The 20,550-nt window shown below is 49.8% G+C and overlaps 1 protein-coding gene across 1 annotated transcript; it reads right to left on the bottom strand.

Moving 5' to 3' along the window:
- Positions 1–1,412: 1,412 nt before the first annotated feature.
- KY (kyphoscoliosis peptidase) lies at positions 1,413–19,945 on the bottom strand. The gene is made up of 12 exons (XM_041487098.1): positions 19,668–19,945; positions 18,645–18,707; positions 16,634–16,696; positions 14,993–15,067; positions 14,817–14,849; positions 14,194–14,244; positions 13,026–13,108; positions 12,555–12,663; positions 9,690–9,807; positions 5,325–5,513; positions 4,199–4,389; positions 1,413–3,359 (listed from the first exon to the last, which is right to left on the bottom strand). Exons 1-12 carry the CDS (start codon positions 19,804–19,806, stop codon positions 2,449–2,451), a joined length of 2,025 nt encoding a protein of 674 aa, XP_041343032.1. The 5' UTR covers positions 19,807–19,945; the 3' UTR covers positions 1,413–2,448.
- Between the last annotated feature and the right edge of the window lie 605 nt (positions 19,946–20,550).

Genomic DNA, 20,550 nt, shown 5'->3' with positions numbered 1-20,550 from the left:
TGGCCCTGGAAACTTTATAATTAATGAAGCTGAAGAGGGGGTTTATGTCTTTGAACTTATGCCTTCAATAGCACTAAAGAATTTCTTGCACACTCACAGGGCAGAGCAAATGTTTGTTTTCTGATTGAGACAAAAGTGTGGAACTGTATTTGCAGCACTTCCTTTTGTACATCTGTACAGTGGGAAGCTGTGCAGGCTTCATCTGTCTTTAGTGTGTTACAGATGTTCTGCTGTGGCTCTGACAACGCTTGGGTGTCACTCTTTACTTAAAGAATCTTAAAGAATCTGGGACTCTGTAGATGTGTGGAATTGCAGGTGCCTGCAGACTTGGGTTGCAGGAACAGGGAATACTCCCCGAGGTTGTGCTCAGCAGGGGAAAATAAACTGTCCTCTCTGCTCTTCTGGGTCAGTTTTTGTTCCCCCTGCCATCTTGAGACAGAAATAGAGCTTAGAAAGAGGGCTTGTGGAAGTGAGACAAGGAGCAGGGATCATGTTCATAGCAGTGTCACCTGCAGAGAGGCTTTACCAAAGTGTCTGTTTGTGTGCTTGTGCCTATTTGTGAACATCAAATGTGTGGTTCCATGAAGTGTGTCTGTACTTTGGTATCCTTGACCCTGTTTGGTGGAAGAAGTTGTTTTCTTTAGTCACTAAGCTCTCTGGGATGCTTCCTTATCCTGCCATTGTAAGAAGTGACGTACTTGACTGGATCAGCTTGACCTGTGAAATGAAAGCTGCTGCAGTGTATCCTCCTTGATCTGAAAAGTGGGATCTGAGAAAAAAGAGCCCTTCTGCCAGTCACCAAAATAAACCAGGACTGTCTGTGCTGACAGACAATACTTGCTTTAGCCTTCAAGGTCCTTAGGCAAACAAAAGATCCCCGAGTCTGCCTTGCATCTGTGCTGCTCAGTCTGTGCTGATGCCCAGGGAGTGGGAGCCTGCTGGGCTCCACGGATTGTGAGTGTTCCTGCAGGGAGGAGCTGCTGCCACCAGTTTTTGAGGGCAAACACACTGAGCTGTTTAGGGGAGGACTTAAAACCTACTTTTGTGTTGCATATGGAGCCTGTTGTCGCCAAGTACAAAAAGACCCCGAAGCTTTGCTGTGCTCCCAGCTTACCCTGGAGTAAGCCCTGTTAGCTTACATGTGGTGTTTATGCTTGCAGCTCCTGTCTGCAGCAGCCTGCATCCTCACAGAGTGCTGATCCTGGAATCTGGCTGCAGGTACTTAACCTGCTTAAATGGGAACTCAGCCCTGGATGCTGGGGTCAAAGGAGTAATGTAGGGTGGGCAGCCCTGTGAGTAATTCCTGCCACCCAGTCACTGAGGAGGGAATGTAGGAATAACCCACCTCTTTTGTGTGGAAAATACAGCAGCTTTGGGAAGAGAATTCATACTGTTTGGTCAATGAAACAGAGTGCAAAAACATAACAGGTTTATTTTCAATTCAAGCTCAAACATAATACCTCTTGGGTTATGCTAACGCTCACAGGCATCTGAATCAGTCAGGAAAATGTTGCTCCATCTCAGGATGTGCAGTTGTGGTGGGATTCAGTAGAAGCCCCTCTTTGCCTTGTGCATGGAGGCGTTTTCCAAGAGTACAGCACCAAATGGTTTGTTACATGATAATAATGTCACTCAGCCTGCTGTCCCATGTAACCCCGTCAGTTTATAGCTGCAGTATTGCATAGACAGGTTGGAGGAAGGAGTGATTTCTGAGAACTTTATTCTCATTTTTACTGTAGTTTTCCTTATGGAAACACCCATACGCTTCAGATATAATTACAGCAGAAAAAGTCTCTACAATACTCTAATATAAAAAGGTAAAAATGATTTTGTTTATTGTATTTAAGAATCAGTGTAAAAAAATTTTTTCCAGTATTATTGAAATCTGTAAGACAGTGAAGTGCACAAGGAAACTTCATGTTGTATCTTCTTCCTAACTCTTCTCTCTCCTCGAATGTATTTTGCAACTTGACTACAGCTATAATGAAAGTTCGTTTAAGTATCCTGAAGTTCCTCATGTCCAATGTTGCTGCTCAAAACCAGGCTACACTTTCTTCATCCTGCCCCACAACTAGGTGAATTCTTGGAGCAGCACTCGTAAGACTTTTCTCATGGTCCGTAACTTGGAAACCAGCAATCCCTGCTGGCACAGAATGCCCTGCAGACAGTTGTTTTCTTCTAAATATTTGTCTAGACAGTGTTACTGAAATGTAGGAAATGTAGGTTTTATCTCATGTCTTCCACTGCTGCTCCTTTTTTTAACAGGATTTTCTCCTTCCTTGACCATCTTTGAGCCTGCAGTCTTGCAAAAGCCTGCAAGTGTTGTCCTGCATTTGTTGAAAGAACAGATTTGGTTGAGAGAATGAGCAATCTCCTAAAGTTCTGCTGGTTTGGGGTGTGTTGGGGAGGTTGGTTCATGCAGGTGAGTGAAATAACAAGGAGTGGGTGTTACTGGGTCTCAACTTCGTATTTGAGGACGTGCGAGTAGAAGCTGTGGTTGGCGTTCTCGTGCACCATCACAAACACCTCTCTGCACCCCGAAGTGTTGCAGGTTCCCTCCCAGCAGCCCTTGTTCTGGGTGAGAGGGTAGGTGTTCTCAGCCTGGACCAGCACCTTGGCAATGCCGTGCATTTTGAGTTTGAACTGCACGTTGCGGTTGGCCGGCAGCAGGCCCGAGAGCGGCTCCAGGATCTCGTAGTCTTGCAGCCACTTGCTGTAGCTCTGGGGGAAGGCTGGCCACTTCACCTCCGTGTTCAGGCACCTGATGAGGTAGTTGAAGATGTAATCGTAATTACCAGGGTCCGACTTCTTCTTGGAGTAGATTTTGAGAACGAAGTTCCCTGCGTGCGGGAGCTGGACCTTCAGCTCGATCTGGTTCCTGCGGTGGATCTGCAGCACGTGCCGCCTGCCCATGTCCTCCGCGAGGCTGCCGCTGCCGTCGGTGTGCAGCGAGGTCAGGACGCTGATGTCCTTGCTCAGGGTGAAGGTGAGGGAGCAGCGCCCGTCGTTGGTGTGCAGGATGGGCTCGCTGTGCGAGGGCCGCAGGAAGCCCTGGCGCTCTGAGAACCAGCTGGGCCCGACGGGCTGGTGCAGCTCCTTGGGGAAGCGCATGGCCTTGTCCACGGACTCGCACTCCACCACGTACTCCAGCACGCACTTGTAGACGTCATCCGAAGCCTCAGCCTTGGAGGGCTTGGCAAAGATCTCCAGCTTGTGGCTCCCTGTCTTCTGTGGGTAGATGTCCAGCTGCATTCCGTGTCTTTTCAAAGTCATCAAACCGTGTTCATCTGTTCCCTTCAGCTTGAACATAAATAATGTGCCAGAGCGGCAGTCCACGGATACAGAGGCTTTTCCATTTACTGGGAAATACAAAAGAAAAGAGGCTGCATAGGAGTGTCAGTACAGTTTTTAACCCTAATGTATCCCCTGTTCTGGGAAGGTTAATCTGGCTCATTAAGTTGCTCTTTCTCTAGAAGTAAAACCAAGAGCTGCAACTGGCAGGTCACAGCTTGTCATCTGTCTGCTTAGACCAGTGTCCCTCAGAAAGTATGAGAGTGGCCTTTGTCTGGGAGATGTGCATTTATCCTGTTCTGATACACCCTGACATGGAGCTGTGGTCTGCCAGAATGTGAAAGCCTGTGTGAAATATAACTGAAAGTACCATCAGGCCAGATTGGATGGGGTTTGGGACAACCTGCTCTAGAAGGTTGTCCCTGCCCATGTAGGGGGGTTGGAATGAGATGGGCTTTAAGGTTCCTTCCAACTCAAACTGTTATGGAATTCTGTGATCATGAAGGGCTAAATTAGAGGTGATTAGAACTGATTGCCAGCCCAGTAGCTGCTCCCAGGAGCTTCAAATTGCAGGAACTCTCCAGTATGTAGATATAAGATTAATCTACCTCCCTGTGAGCCTGTTCCCAAACAGCTTGAAGTCTTCATTACGTCCTAAAATGTTGATGTCCATAAGTTTTAACTCTGTTCTTAGCATTCACAAATTAGCCATGCAGTTAAATTCCTGCAGCTCTTGAAAAATCCAAGGGAGGGGGTTTTAAACGTGCACCTTGTTCAGTTGCAGTACCTGAGTGGTTTTATGTTAAAAGAGCTGCTGGACTCTCTCAGTATTGCCTGAAGAGGTGCTCAGTGGTGTGTGTTGGATGTGGGATGCATGGGGGAAGGTGCTCCATGGCTTCCCCGTTACCTGTTTGGATGATGGGAGTCTCTGGGTGTGCGGCCAGCAGCCCCAGCGTGTAGAAGTTGCTGTTGTGCAGCATGTTGTTCTCAAACTCCTTCAGCGTCAGCGTGGGCTTAAGAAGCTGCCAGTTACTGTTATCTGGGAAGTGATTGTTAATGAACAGGGCTGGGTGAGTCAGAAAGTAAAACTCATTGTACCTGGGAGAAGGGAGAAATGAGAGAAAATGAGTAACTACAAATAGGGAATTCTTCCCCCGCGCAGTGGTGGTGGTTTCAGCAGGAGGGTGTTGGAGTGGTTTGAGCTGCTGATAAACTGAGATCCATGGGTTTTAAATTCCCCAGGCAGAGAAGAAACCTGAGCTTTGGTCTTCTGTTTCCAGGGCAAATGCTGAGCTTTAGGATAAACCCTGAGTATTTGCACTATTCCCTTGCACCCACAGGCTCCTGGAAAAAGAGGGAGGCACTGGGTGTTGACTGCAATCAATTCACAAAAGCTGTGACTCGGGTGCCACAGATTGAAGATGTGACAAGCAAACCCAGCTGGCTTTTAGCAGTTTGTGACTTGCTGCTCAGAGCAAATACCTCTCTACAGGCTATGCCCCATACCTTGTACAGGCAGCCTGGGTACCTTGCTCACGGCTTTGTGTAGGCACACAGTTTGTGGTGATTGGGATGGGGCCCAGCCTCATCCCCAGTGGCACAGCTGTGAGCAGCAGGTGAGCAGCACTGACAGCAATGAGCCATGGAGTGCCCAGGGGCACTGACCAGCACCAAAGGGAGCAGAGGGCACACAGGGGCAGTGTGTGAACATGAGGGGATAAAAGGCTGGGCTAGAGAACAAGGGCAGATGCTTGCAGCCTTCTGAAGTGCATGATGTTACTGTGTATGGGCAGATGCCTGAAGCCTTCTTGTGCAGTAAGGTGTTACTGTGTTTGGGTGAATGCCTGTATGGTGACACTCTGTGTGTCATGACCCTTTTGACTGCAGCACATACTGTGGTGTCTGCTGCGACAGCTTTGGGTCTTCCCGTGGCCCCAAATGTGTCTGTTTGGTTTGTTTGGTTTGCCAATCCTAGCAGCTTTCCTACTGCCTTTGTGGAGGGTTAGTGTACTCAGACAGAGGGGGGTCTTTACCTGTAGGTGAACTTGGTGAAGGAATCATCCACAGACCCGCTCCCCCAGGTGCTGTCCAGTAAATGCCACCTTCCCTCAAGGTACACAGCGTTCCAGGCATGGTCAGAGTCCCCTGTGAAGGTCTGTCCTGTCTTGTACCCATATCCCTTGGCATGTCCTGAGAGCTTCTTGCACTGAATCCCTGCAAGACTGAAAGGAAATGATAAGCTGGAGCAGGAGAGTTCTATGTTAAACCTGTCAGGTATTTCTGGGGAAGGAGAAAAGGTGATGATGCCTGAGGTGTTGGGTGGGGCTGTTTGTTTTTGTAGTCTTTGCACAGAGATTCAGAGAGCATCCTGCTGGAGGAAGGGCCTTTTCTCTCCCAGTTTTGCATATTCCCTGTCTTTTTGCCTGATGCACCATCGATTCAGCACTGTTAGAGGATGACAAGATAAAGTGTGCTTAATTGCTCTCTATCTTGTTACTCAGTGGAATCCCTTTGCTGCTGTCCACAATTAGCCCATGTAATTATAAATTAAAAGCGCAGGCTGTTCTCTCCCTGTGACAGTGGGCCTGGTGTTTGACACCAGCTGAGGTATCTCAGACCTCACGGGATTGTGGATGCTGATTTAGTTTCCTGAAAGAATGAGGCTTGTGCCTGCCCAGGGTAGAAATGATTAAATAGTCTCTTTCTAAAAACATGATGAATACCTGTGTGGATGTGTAAATAAGATTTAAATAAGCACTGTGTTAATAAGCTCTCTGCTGATGGATTCTAACATTGGCATCTTATTTCACCATTAATCTAAAATTGCTTCACTTGGAGCGTTGTCTTTTGTGTAGGACAGCATTGACATTTTTCTTCTTCATAGAGAAGTGTGTTAAATGGAACAACTACCTTAAGTAATAAAGTGTGCAGGCTTCCAGAGTGAGATTGTCTGCATAATGTGGGTTTGGCTCAGGAGAAAAGTGATATTTATGGGGAAGATAATGAGCATGGTTGTTAAGAAGTCGAGGCCTGATAACAGATACTGGCTGGCAACTGGCAGTGCAGTGGAGCTTGTAGGGAGGGCTGCTTTTCCCAGGGAGAGGAATGCTGGTTTCCAGGGGAGGGGGGAACTTCAGCAAAGGAGAGGATGGAGCAGTGATGGCAGGCACTGCCTGTTCCATGAGTATCCAGAACCAACAGGCCAGGGTGGAAGGAATACCATGGAGAAACCTGGTGCTGCAGGTGGTCTGGCCCTTGCCAGCCCACAGGCCCCTGTGAGTCAAATTCTGACATGGAGCTGGGCAGTAAATCTGGAACAACTCCACTGACAAGACTGGTGAGAGCTTGGATTTGCATGATGTAACTGAGACTAGGAGCTGGCCTGGGAGCTTTAGTGAAGATTTGATCCCAGGAGTTTCAAGGAGCTAAGTACCAAATTCCCTCTAATTTCATGGGGATTGGATCTAATCCTTCCAGGCTTCTCTAGACATTCTTGTTAGCTGGGATATTCAGAGGGGACATTAAGGGACAAGTTCTGCTTTCACAGTGCTCTCAATTACAGTGAATGTTGGCAAAGCAGCAAGAAGAGTTTGTGTGTCGATGTGTTCAAAGTTCTCAAAATAAAGACCAGAGCATTTAAACTGGTCTCTCTAGTAATAGACAAAAGTTCAAGCTAAAACATCCTGTAAAGGAGCAATTCTGTATTGTTGAAAAGGGTGCTCATGTCTCTCATGTCAATGACTTCATACAGATAAATTAAGCAGGCAGAGAGAAGATTGGGAAGATCTCCAGGACTGGTTGAAGTGGCAGTGTGAGGCTGAAGACGACCTAGATACAAAATGGACTGGAAGAACTGAATTAAGAAACAGTTGGCAACATTTGCTTGGTGCAGCAAAGAGATTAAACACAAAATTGCTTTTCTGCCTCAAAAACCATAGGAAATAGTCTGGCTCTTACTACAGGTGTCACTGGAATTCAATGGCATCTTCTTCCCTTTGATTTTAGGTTGACTTTGATCATTTCATCTAAAAAAGGAGCAAATCTGGCTTCTCCAGAAGGGAACAGAATGGTTTATGCTTGTGGTAGGTAGGTGTATGCCTCTGTGCCTGAAAAGAGGGAAAGCTGCTGCCTGCAGGAAATGGGGGAAGCAAGAGGATGTGAAATCTGGGATATTTACAGACTGGTTAGGAAGAAGGAGCAGCTAGCTAACTGATCAGATCCCCTTTAGGCAGTGAGGCCAGCTTTGCTCCCAGAGCTGCTGAAACCTCTCCTGGGAAAATAATTGTGCCTTCATCACTAACCCTGGTGAGCGAGTGTCTCCCTAATTCCAGGCTGTGAGGTTTGCCCTAAATTGGATTAATGAATTTGCACTGCTTCACTTAGCCAGACTCCTCGAGCCTGCTTGTCAGCTGAGAAGCCAGTTCTTGATAAGTGCTGCTGAAACATTGGTCAGGAGCCTGTGTTTGCATTCACTGCTATCACACCTGATGTTTGGAAAGTGATGCCTTATGGCCGGCTTCCCACTATGTGTGCCCACCTTTCCTCTGTGACAGGAATCTCAGCTGATGGGAGGAAGTCTGGCTGCCAAAGCTGTGGTCAGAGGTGACAGTGTCTTTTCTGCAACAGGAATTGTTCCCTCTGGCACTGGGACAAGTAAGACTCAATCAACGTCAGCCGTTGCCTTCAGCAGGACTTTTGGGGGGGGACTCCTGGTGACTGGCAAATTGGTTTGTTTGTTCAAGTTCCCTCACAGGAGCTAGTGAAAAAGGGCATGTCAAAACACCTTTTCCCCCCAAAACCTGGCTCTGAAAAGCCTTTCTGTAAGACAAGTGCTCTTTGCCTCCTGCCTTTCTGCTTAGACTCGGTGTAAGAGCAGCACAGGGCATGGGGAGAAGGGATGAGGAGATCTCTGTGCAAGAAAGGGGTGCTGTCTTGAAGTACAGTTTTTCACAACAGGAGCTAAACATTTTGCTAATATTTGACAATATAAGAGTCTTGATGACTGGAGGTTTCCTGAATCACATAGTGACTAATCAGCCTGGAACTGAGGAATTGAGAGTAAATCAACAGAGCCTTTAAATAGCCAGAGATATCCTTGGAAAGATTAATGCTTTTAATGAACTAAGCATATGCTTTTTAATGAACAGATGCAAATTCCCATCTTCTAACTGCTAATAACTGTTCCATAGGTTGCAGCTATAAATGCATACTTCACCATTTTATTATTTACTCTTTAGAAAACAAGATCCAATGTCTAAAGATTTGATGTCATAGAATGGTTTGGGTTGGAATGGACCAAATGTATATTGCGGGATATGTTGTTGGCTGGAAGCATTTACCACTCAGCATCTGGCACAGTATGCTGGGGGTTTTTTTAATCTCTCCTTTTCCCTGTAGGTTTTGTCTGTTCCATGGTAAAAACCTTCTCAAATCCCTTTGGATGGTGTGGAAAGCCAATTGTTACTTACATGTGCTACTAGCCTGGATTTTTCCAAGGGAATGCAAGCCCCTTACAAGCCCACCCTCTTAAGATTACTTTAGGAAGTCCCTTCCAATCTCCTTTCCCTGAGTTGTCAGGTCCAGTTTTCTCCTTTTGGGCAACCCTTCTGCCTAAGGCTGATCCCAAACCTCCAAGCACCTTCATTGCTTTCCTTGCTGTGGATTTTGAGGGTTCTCCTTTCCTTAGGGATTAGGATTGGGGCTGCATCTCTGTCTCCCTGCCAAGGAAGGGGCTGCCTCTTAGAAATGCCTTTGACTGCAAAGCCCTGCTCTGTGGGGAAGTTTTGGTGACTCATCCCCAGTGAAGTCCATGAGATTTTGTTGGAGGAAGAAAGGATTTTAGTCATTAAATGCCAAGGGTAGGTACAGAAAGGGAATTGCAGTATTGGCCTCAACAGTGCTGCACCTTGAGGTTGGGCACAGAACAGAGGGGCAAGTGCAAGGCAGTGTCCCTGGGGTGGCTCTGGAGGGGACAGGGCATCTCCAGAGGGTGTAGGCAAAGTTCCTCCTGGGACTCTGCCTACCTCTTGCAAGGGACCAGCACTCCTTGTTGAAGTCTTGCAATGCTTTTAACCTTCACATCCAGATACCCCAAGGAAAATCCTACTTCTTCTAATCAAATTATCTCCATGTTTTCATCTGCCATTATGTTAATGCAATGCGAAGCTCAGCAGATGGCACCAAGTAAATTATGCTGGGGAGGGGGGTGGAGGGAGTGGAGGAGAGAGCAAAATTGACCTTTCTAGGACTTGCTGTTTTTCCACAGCATGGCTGGAAAGCTAAAGTTCCACGTCCTGCTTAAAGTCACATCAGTCAATGCAAAGGCAGACGGGATAGGCACAGAGATGACAAGGAATGTTAACTCTCCCTGGCATTGAATGCTTCTGAACTTAATTTACCTGCACATATGTTCAAAGAGCTCGGCATAGCCCTCACAAATGCTCTTGCCCATCTGAAGCACGTCTCTGGGCTTGCTCGACAGCTGGCTTTTGTTGTGGTAGCCCACGACGTCGTATTCTGGGGGAAGGAACACAGACAAGGGTTCATCCAAAAGCCAGAGGCAAGGGGACTGATGGGCAGCAGGAGCAATGCTTGGGTTGTTTTTCGTCTCTGTGAGCAGAGGGGAATGAGCTGTGGCTGTGCTGGGGATGCTGGCCTGGACACTGCTGGGCCAGAGGGACAGCTCTGTCCCTCATCACCCTTTGCTCTAAGCTTGGGCTGGGGTTCAGCAGTTGAATCCAAGTGAGAGGAAAACTTGGTTTTTGGACACAATGGGTATCCTCAGGAATTGCCCTCAAGTGGAGGATCTACAGTCTGAAGAGTTCCCAGTATAAACCAGAGCATGCTGCATTTGGAGGAATCAGATTGGTGTTGCCTCAAAAGAAACTGCTGAGACTTTTGCACTCTTTACAAGCAATTTATATTAAAAATACTTGAAAAGCAGCTTGTTGGGAAACACTTGCTGCAAGTGAGTCACAGAATTATAGAATGGTTTGAGTTGGAAGGGGCATTAAAGCTAATCTCATTCCAATGCCCTGCCAGGGGCAGGGACACTTCCATTATACCAGGTTGCTCCAAGCCCTGTCCAGTGTGGTTATTGAGGCACTGGGGTGGCAAGAAGCTCCTTTTGATGTGCCAGATGGGAGACGCTACAAGTGCTGCCTCCTCCTCCTCTTCCCATCTCCTGGTTATTGTGTAATGGTTGCTCCAAGCCCTGTCCAGTGTGGTTATATCAATACCTGGAAGCTCAGGAAATCTTGATTTACTGGAATGAGGACACAACAGCAGGACTCCTTCAGACAGAGCTTGCAGAACTGGTCTGGGGAGGTTAATTCAATCCCACCAACCTTGGCCCTGTCCACAACCTCTTTCTTAAAATACAGATGTATTTTTCTGACAAAGCTCTCAGGAATGCTGCATCAGCTGGTTCCCCCTCCCCTCGGTGCTGGGGCAGAGGAAGAAAAGCAGCAGCAGGCTGTGTGTGCTTTGATGAAATGCTGCCCCTGCTCGTCATCCATCCGAGGGGCTCGGCCGATGCCTCCTCGGTGCTGGCTCCAGGCACTGGGAAGGGCTGGCTCCTCCACCCTGGCTGTTCACTGACCACCAGCAAAGTTCAGGGCACTTGGAGGGCTGCTGGCTCCATGGGGCTTTCTATTTGTGCTGCAAGTGACAGCTGAAAGCATTATTTCCTTTAGTGCTGATGCAGCATGGGCATAGCAGCCCATCACAGGCAGGAATTGAACAGAGTGGGAAGAGATGCCCAGAGAGCAGTGTTCTCACTTAAAATCCATCCGAGGAAGGAGTTTATGTCATCAGTGCAATTCCAGGATAGATACATTGCGTTTTTGCTAGCAGATTTAAATTCCCAACTCTGTGTCTTTCCTGTGTATGTAAATAGGGGTCAGTCTCACAGGAAGGAATGAGAGCCAGGGCCAAGGTGGTGTAAAAGATCTTTTGAGGAGATGTCAGCATAGCTGTCAGGGCCAGAGACATCCCCTGAATGTTGAGGAGTGTGGACTGACTCCAACCAGGCCCTGCCCAGGTAGTGTGGGCAGAAATGGGTTAACAGTGGAAAGACAGAATAACCAGTGCTGGGTGACTCAAAGCCTGGGCTTCAGGACATGCAGTGAAATCAGCACTCTCCATATTTCAGGGCAAGACTAAAGCAGTTTGGGACTGACCCAACCATGCTAACCCTGTAGCTGCTGATCTCAGTGGGTGTGAGATGAGGCCAGTGCTGCCCAAACTGCTCTTTTCCTCTCCATCACTTGGCCTGCACTGCAGCAGTGCCCCATCAGGATGTGCGGGAGGTGAGGGACAGCTCTGCCTCTCTGCCCCCAAGACTTAATGGGAAATAAACATTTTTGCTTATGTTATGCAAAATGCCACCATGTTGCATATCCAGTTTTCCCCCATCGAGGCACTGGGGTGGCAAGAAGCCCCTTTTGATGTGCCAGATGGGAGAGGCTACAAGTGCTGCCTCCTCCTGTTCTTCCCATCTCCTGGTTATTGTGTAACTCCAGCCTTTGGACCGAGTAGGAGAGGGCAGGGGAACCTGAGTGGATGCAGCTCTCTGGAGGGTTGAAAAGGTGCAGGCACAGGCAGGAACTGCAATCATACAGGTGCCAGTGTGGGACATGGAGCTGGGCAAGGCAGCTGGATGGTGCCTGGTGGTGCCTGTGTGACACTGGGACCCTCCCAGAGCAAAGGCACCAGCATCAGACTGTGCTGGAGGGGCTGTGGGGACTTGGCACAGGAATGGAGATCAAACTTAGAATGGTCTGAGTGGGATCCCTGGAATTTCTAGTACTCATTCCGAACTGCCTGCCATGGTGCAGGGACACCTTCCACTAGGCCAGGCTCTTTCTGAAATCTGGATCATCACCTGCTCCCTGTTCACCCCCTCAAAACTGGGCTCTGGTGGTGTGGGGTGGCTCTGAAGGTGACAAGCAGGTCCCTGGTGTTGGGCAGCCTGGCTTTTGCTCTGGCTCTTGGATGCTAGGGACATGTCTGGTCACACCTCAAATGGAGTTACAGGTTAATCATGGGCCCACAAACCTGGTGGAGCCTGGCAGTGTGAGGAGAGAGACTGAGAAACAGAGGTGGTCAGAGACCCTCTGGATGCATTTCTGGATAAAAACCTCCAGAAAGCCTTCATTCCACTCCCCACATGGAAATAACCCACAAATACCCAGTAAAATGCCACGGCAGTGGGAGAGGGGTGACAGTGACAGCCTTGTCTTCAGTTGGAGACCTGAGCCTACCTATATGATGGCATATCCACATCCATATGGCTCGAACCTTTTCCAGGTCAGTCCGGGCTTGTTTCAGCAGGGCTTTCACCAGCTCCTCCACGCTGTTCGTGATGTTCACCTGTGCGTGTGGGGAAGCATTGCAAGGTCATGGTGAAGATCCACCCTGTGGTAGATCTCCTGTCCTCACCATCCCTTGCTCTTCTGAAGGCAGTGAGACCCCACCTGCCAGAGGCTGCTGTGCCTCCAGCTCCCTTAAAAATACACCTACAGTGCTGTAGGTCCATGTATTTGTGGTTATAGTTCCCAGAGTGGGATTTCTTTGCTAATGTTTAAAGGGAAAAGGTTTTTCACTTGTTTGGGGAGATTCTAATGCCGTTGCCCCATAGCTCAGCCTAAGCTGGTGTTGGTGCTGGGAGCCAGGTTTGTGGAATGTTGCTGCAGGGGAGCTGGGAGGAGGACAGAGGCAAAAGCAAGACTTACTTTTAATGCGTAGGCATCCAGCTTCTTTAATTGCTGCAGATCTACTGGCATGGATTTCAAAGAGGATTTGTCCCATGGATATGCTGGGAAGAAACGAGTTGTCATTGTTTTGGGAAAGCAGGGAGTGTTTTTCCTGGCAGTATGGTGGAACAAGGGGCCAGATCTCCTGCCTGGCCCATGGAGACATCCATCAGCGGGTGCTTAGGGAGCAGAGGACACGAGGGCACCCGCAGGAGGTCCCTGCCAGCTGCATGGAAAGCAGGAGCCATCCTGTCTAGACTGCTGGGATTTGTGCAGTGCTGGAGCATGAGCTGCCCCTGCAACTTTGGCACTGCATAACAGCATGGAAAATCCTGGGATATTGCATGGAGGGGAAGGAGAACAGTGCACAAGTATCAGGGAAAATCTATACTGTGTAAGCCTTAGAAAACACATGACTACTTAAAAAACCCCAGCAATAAAGAGCTGGGTTTCTCTAGGAGTTTTATGTGGTAAAGGACCACAATTCTGAAGGAATTTAGGGACATGAGGAAGGTAACACTGGGAGCAGCTGGACTGAACCCACTCTGTCTACCCTCTGCATCTTCGCAGGTTCTGAGCTCCTGGTTCTACTCAGTGTGAACAAAGGGTTAATAACTTGCCCTGATTAACCAGATAACTGATTTTTTTAAACAGTCTTGGAGTGAGCTGACACTGCTGTCTTCCATCAATGAGCCATAGGGAATGGATGGACATATTCCTGTGCCAGGCAGGTGCCTGTCTGCCAAAATCAGCATGTAGGCACCTATTTCTTAACAGGCTGGTTTGTGTATCTGTATTTTCCCTGAAAAGAGGTGTAACACTGACCTAAAGAGAGAGCAAGCAGATTTACACATTTAAAGGTTCCCACTCTCCACAGCTCTAAAAATTACTTCTTGCCTTTTTGGTTAGGGAATGGTCTTTTTTTAAAATGTGGCTATGAGGATTTGTCCTTGCCAGGTTCTGTCTGCAGAGGCTCTGTGCAGGAGTGGGATCCACAGCACGCCCAACACTCCTGTGTGTTGTGCCTGTTTCCCTTCCCTTGGGCAGGGCTTGGGCACGTGTGGGGCTCCCAAAGCCACTCCCCTCTGCCATCCCAAGGATCAGGGGCTCGGGAAGCTGAGCCCTACTGGTGCTGATGGATGGTTACCATGGAGGTCCTTTGCTCCCGGTGGCCGTGGGGCCTCAGTCTTCTGGAAACCTGCAAAGCAGAGAAGGAGAGGGAGAGAGGAGGCTGTTACCCACAGAAAAAAAAAGGCAACTAGAAATAAATTATGGTGAGGGGCAGGATTGGGTGGAAAAAGCTGGAACTGAGGCTCTTCTTAGCCCATTCCTTTCTGTTTGGACATGGATGTGAGCACCCTGTGGAGTGTGCTCCTGCAGAGCCCCCATTCCCCAGCAGACAGACATCTCCTGTTCTAGCCCAAGGGTTGGGACATCAAACCCCAGCCCACCAGGGCCAAACCTCTCCAGGCATGGAAGAAGGGAGTGCTGAGCTCCAGAGCTGTTAGATAACCCCAGTGGGAGCTCTGCAGCAGCTGGGGGATTGCTGAGGGCCACTACAGTGTCACCACCTGCCTTATCCCAGGGCCAGAGGAGGAGGAGGAGACACCCACACCCCAAGAGCAGAAGGACTTTGCTCCTCAAGCCCCAGTCACGGGCAAGGTCCAGCAGCATGTGCCCTTTAGCAGCCTCCCCATGGGAGGAGTGAGCCTGTCTCCTCCTGGGAGCAGCTTCCCAGGGGAGGGAGAGCTTGATAGAGCAGAGCCTCACCTTTGTTGTCGTGTCCTCTCAGCCTCTGGGAACCTGCAACAAGCCAGGCAGGGTTAGTGGGATCCCCCCAGCCCTGCCCAGGCTCCGGGCTGCAGCATCCCCTGGAGCTCCCCAGCTCTGGAAAAGGCAAGGGAGGATGGGCTGAGCCTCTGCTGGGGTTTAAAGCTGGGCTGTACCTTTTCCCAAGGAGAGTCTCTTGATGAGCTGGGGGCTGGTGTCCTCGTGGTGAATCTCCACTGTCACTTGGGTTCCTGCAAGAAACAATTATAAACTCCCTGAAAAGGGAAAACTAACCAGGATATGGAGGAGAGGGCGGGAGTGCCTGCCGAGGCAGCTCTTAACTTAGACAAAGCAGCAGCTCTGGTGATAGCCAAGGTTTATCACCATGTTAAAGAGCTCTTGATGGATCTACAGCAAGCACAGAATCAATGGTTTGCATTGATTTTTCTTGGAATTAAACAGAGAAAGGCTTGAAGTGATGAAAATGGTTGAACTTGTGATACTAAAATGTCTGGCAAAGGCCACTGCCTGTAAGAGGCAGCATCCTGGAGGAGCCAGCTGTGGTCCAGGCATGCCCTGATGCTCCAGAAAAACCTCCCTTGGAAACCTGGGCACTGGTCTTTAAAGTTTCAGAGAGGCAAATACCAGAAAAAGAGTGAGTGAATCTCTCATAAAAACTACCTGAACTTTTTGACAGAGGCTGCATTTTTTGGCAGGTATTTCAGAAGGGTTTGCAGCTCTTGCGGTTCCCTGGAGGAGCTCCATGTGCTCCTGGGCTTCTCTTTTGGATCAGGCAGAAGTGACTCAGGAGACTGGAGGTCAAGATGTTAATGCACCTTGGGGCTGCTGTCCAGTCATGCCTCCTACACCTATACCTCATGACATTTGGGGTTTTCCTTTAAAGTCAGCTCTTGGAACTAGCTAATTAGGTGGGAATCTGCATTTTCATCAAAGAATAAGTTTTTCTGCAGCATTTACCCTTAGAAAAGTGAAGTTTCTCCTGTGATTATGCAGAGAAATTCAATGCACTTTAAGCCCCACAACCAGAAAGCAAGAAAAACTGTATAAGCTGTAAAAACCTACATCTTAGAGTTTGACTCCAGTTCTAGGATGGTTGCAGATATCAGGGTGTCAGAACAGAGTTTTTTGTCAGTTAATTAAAAGATAAAATGAAGTTGTTTCTCAGAGAGAGGGCTTTATGCAAATGGTTTGATTTCCTTAAAGTTTTCATATTTTCAGGTCCTTTTTATTGCTCAAAATTATTTTTACTTTGCTTTTTTGTGGGTTTTTGTCTCCAACTTTCACTTTCTAAGTTTCCCCGCATAAATTAAAAATCTTTGTTTTCAAGAGACAAACTTACTGGTGATGAACGCCTTCTGCTTTGATGAGTTTAAAATGCACCTAACAAATGAAAAATTTAATTCCACAGGAATTTTTCAACGTGCTGTATATCATTGCTTTAAAAACTGGTGGTATGAAATGGTTGCTGGTGCTTTTATGATCTTTTATTTAATTATTCCTGATTGAGATATCCATCATAAAAAATCTTAGAATGGTTTGGGTTGGAAGGGACCTTAAAGATCCTCTTGCTCCAGCTCCCTGCCACTAGAACAGCTGCTCCAAGCTCAGAGAAGCACTTGCTGTTCTTCTTGTGTTTTGTGGCCAGACAAGTCCTTGGCCAGCAAGCGCTTTGAGGGGCAGCTGTCCCAGGGAGGGGTATTTTCTCTCTTTTGGGAAGTTCTGAGGTTATTTTATTAGAGAAAAAGCTTGTTGGGGGCTCAGTGAAGGCCAACTCTGTCTCTTGGCTCACCACTTACCTTTGTCAGGGCCCGAAGTGATGGGTGGTGTCTGCTCACAGGGACCCGTGGGGCCGCGCCGGCCTGGGGGCACAAAGGGAAACATCTCAGTGCCTTGGAGAGAGCCAAACAGTCAGCAAGGATGGGGTTAAACCCGCCCTGCTCAGACTCAGGAGGCTCAGCCCTGTTCTTCAGATCCAAAGCTCAGTGGCTCCTGGTGCCTGACCCCCCTGCAGAGGGATGGATGCCCCAGCCCAGCCTGGGCGGGGCGCTCGGACCAGGGGAGTTTGGAGAGCTGGGTGGGAGACAAGGGCAGGGCTGGGGGCTTGGAGGCAGAGTAGCAACTTTGGTGTGGCTGTCAGCAACTCGTCCTCACCTCTCCCTTCTGGGAGACTCTTGGACCTGAAGTCCTGGGGCAGAGGGAGGTGTGGGCAGCACTGGATGTGCCCAGGGTTCACACGGGTGAGGCAGCAGAGTCTGTGCCCCAGGGAGGGAGCAATGCCAGGGGACACAGAGCCCTCGCTCTGGCTCTGCTGGTGGTGGCCAGGGTGATCTCTCACTCTTTTTCAAAGTGTCCTGGGATCCCCATCCCACCAGGAGCCAGGGGGGAGCCTGATCTCACAGCTTGTCCATTTGTGCCATGTGGCCATGACAAGGACCAGTCCCCAGAGTGAAGGGAGTGGGGTCACAGCCTCTTTGACTCAGTGGGGCTGGGGATTATATAAGCTTGCAAATATTGTGGCAGCACCAGAGGTGTCAGAGGCCTCATAGGGACACTAACATGGCTGGTGAAAGGGCAGTTCATTAACCCTTGTGGTGCCAGAGGAGCCAAAGCTCTGCCTGCTCATCTGGAGCCTGAATTCCCCCCTCCCAGGGGTTTAAATTGTGCTTAAGGTAGACCTGCAAGGGAAGGATTTCCATGTGCATGCTAAATACCCCTGCCAGTAATCCAGGGTGGGAAATGATCAATATCAGCCTCTTACTCACTCGTAGAGGAGGCTGACTGCAGCTCTGATTGCAGAACCTCTTGAGCATGACAGAGGGAGAGAAAGCAGGATATTTATCTGCTTCCTGGAGTGGAGGCTTTTGTTATCTGCTTTGTAAGAAAAGCCCCAAAGTAGTGCCTTGCCATGAAATATTGTTTGCTCCCAGACTGTGTGCAACCTCCAGTCACTACTGATTACAGAGGGACTTGGATCAGGGCTCCTGCCAGGCATCCTGCTGGGAGCAGCCCTGGCTTTTGCATGCTGCTATTGCTTGACCTGTGGAAGCAAAGTTCCTCCTTGGTGTAGCTAAAATCCACTGTTTGGTACCATGAGAATTAACTGTGTCTTGCTCTACCTTTGTCCCTGCCTTTCTCTGCTAAGCCATGGCAGGCTTAGACTGCCAGGAAAACAAGAGGGATGATCTGAGTCCCTTCCCTGGGAGCTGCTCCACAGTTCTGGGGTCACCTCCTCAGATGTTCCTCCTCAACTATTTTAGGGCAGAACCCTGGGAATTGGCAACAGAACATTGAGAACTAGAATCCACATCATTCCTGTTTAGCAGTCCCACCTGCCTTGTGCTCAGTCTCTGAGGGAGGGGAGATGAAGAAAGGACTGGTGGAGAGAAGGTTCAAAATGTTCTTTGCATCCCCCAGGCCCTACTTTAAGCTGTGTGAGTGCTGGGGAAATCTCTGGAACTTCTAGCTGCAACCTGAGCAATTGGGGGCACTGAATTTCCCCTGCCTTCAGCTGGCTGTGAAATGTAAGAGCTTGGTGCACTTGTAATCCGAGCGAGCTCCGTGGCAGGAGAATCCCTGCAGATGGATGTGCGGGGGCTCGGCAGTGCCACCCTGTGCATCCTGTCCATGGGCACGGAGAGCACGGAGGGAGGCCATGCTTGCCAGGCCCTCTGTGTGCCTCCACTGGAGCCCCTGAAAGCACTGGAGAGGGATGGCTTGTGTGAAGCACATTTATGCTCGAGAGGCACAGCTTGGAGCTTTGGGTTGTGCGCTGGGGGTGGTTTCTCACAGAGGGAGAGGGTGACCTACCGTTCAGGTCTGTGCTCTGAGCTGGCTGTGATCTGCTGTTTCCATTGCCATCACCCTTGGAACCTGTAAGATAAAAATGGGAGACTGGAAAGGGTCCTCCTGGACCGAAGTGCTGCCTGAAGACCAAGCACCCCAAACCCTTTCATGCAGCCCATTATCCCAGCTGGTGCCAGGTGTCATCAGGATCCACCTTCCGTCTCATCTGCAGCCTTGGCTTGCAGCTCTTGTTGCCAAAGTATGAAATACCAGGGGGCAGAAAGTGCAATAGTCCAGGCCTAAGCTGCTTTGGTAGGATTTGCTCTGATTTGAGCAGGTGCTGAATGCCGTGCTTGATGGAGCATGGACAACTTTGTGATAGCTCTGCCTATAGTTGTTAGCCTGGGACTGGTAGTCTGAAAATTCAGCTTCTCTCCCAGGTTTTAGAGCAGGAATACTCATTCTTCTCCCTTTATTTCTGCAGGGAGGCTCCCCTTGCAATTGCAGAGCACAGCTGTAGCTTTTTGGAAGACCCTCTGCAGAACAGGGAGTTGGGCCAGGGACACTGTCCCAAACTGTAGCTATAAATGGCTCAGGACAGTGAGGCTCGGAGACAAAGCCTGGGCACGCTGCAAACAAAACACTTCTGCTCCTGTACTCCAGGGCAGTGGGTGCTGGAGCAGAGTGAAACTGCTGAGCCCTCTCCCTGCTCCCACTGCACAGCCCAGAGAGCCCGCGGGGCACAGCAAGGTGCAAGCACAGCCCTGGCATTAGTGTCCCCGTGTGTCCCCGTGTGTCCCCGCCGCTGCACCGGGGCTGCGCGCACTGCAGCCGCACAGGCTGCGGCTCGGAGCGCGGCTCCAGCGAGGCTCTGCTGCACCGGCGGACACACGCTGGGCTTCTACAAAAAAGTTGGCATTTTGGAGTTTGGTATCACGCGTACAAAGAGGAGAAGGAAGCTCAAATCTTGCTCCAAAGCTGCTGCTTCTCGTCTCCGTGTGCAGCCGCAGCCCTGCCCTCCCTCGCCCGCGGCAGGCGCGATGTTACCTGCGCCTCGGCCGCCTTCCGTCTGCCCCTCTCGCTGCCCTTTCTCCTTGCTCGCTGCCTCCTCGGGGCGCACGATAAGCAGCAGATTGATGGTGACTGCACTGGCATCTGTCTTAAAGTCCATGGTACCCATCAGCATGGCCGGGGCGCCGGTGCTGCCGCCGCTGCGCCGAGCAGCCGCGAGTGCTGCCAGCCCTGGCGAGGAGAGCGCGCTCCCGCCCAGCGCAGCCCCGGCCCTGCCAGCTGCACCATCAGGGCTCTGCCAAAGCCGACCCTAATGAAGAGGTTACAAGTCACCTTTGAAAGGAAATCGCAGGAGGGATCCGTTTCCTAAAGCAGAGGAAGGAGCTGCGTTTCGGGCGGGGGGGGTCTGGTTTCAGAGCGTGCCCCCGGCTCCCTCCCCTCTCTCTGCCCTTTTCAGCTTTAAGCACTTGTCTACACTCAAATCCCCCAGCACCACTGTTCGCTGGGGGGGATTCGCTTCCCGGCGCTGGCACAAATCCTTAAAAGGCTTTCTCTTTGGATCCTGTCCCCCGGCAGAACTCAAAGGATGCTTAGGAGCGTAAATAATAACAATAACTGCTGCAGGAGGAGGGCAGCGGTGGGGAGAAGGGGCTGGAAAGGAGACACAAACCTTTGAAGTGGGGAGGATCGGTTTCTGCAGGACTGCCTGTGGTGGAAAGGGACAGCAGAGAAGGGAATTGAAGACTTCAATCCCCACTGTCCCAAAGGATGCAAAAAACCCCACCTCTCTGCCCCATCAGCCCGCGAGCCCGGCTGTCTGGGGTAGCTGGACACGGCTGATCAAAAAGGAAAGCCCTGCAAATCCCTGGCTTTCTAGTAACTGTCCCAGCCCACCAAACGGGGGACATGAAGGGTTACA

This window comes from Pyrgilauda ruficollis, unplaced genomic scaffold (genome assembly GCF_017590135.1).
Source record: "Pyrgilauda ruficollis isolate IOZ18807 unplaced genomic scaffold, ASM1759013v1 scaffold79, whole genome shotgun sequence".
Lineage (NCBI taxonomy): Eukaryota > Metazoa > Chordata > Aves > Passeriformes > Passeridae > Pyrgilauda > Pyrgilauda ruficollis.
The sequence above is the reverse complement of the archived record's forward strand: the minus strand, read 5'-3'. Positions and strand labels throughout refer to the sequence as shown.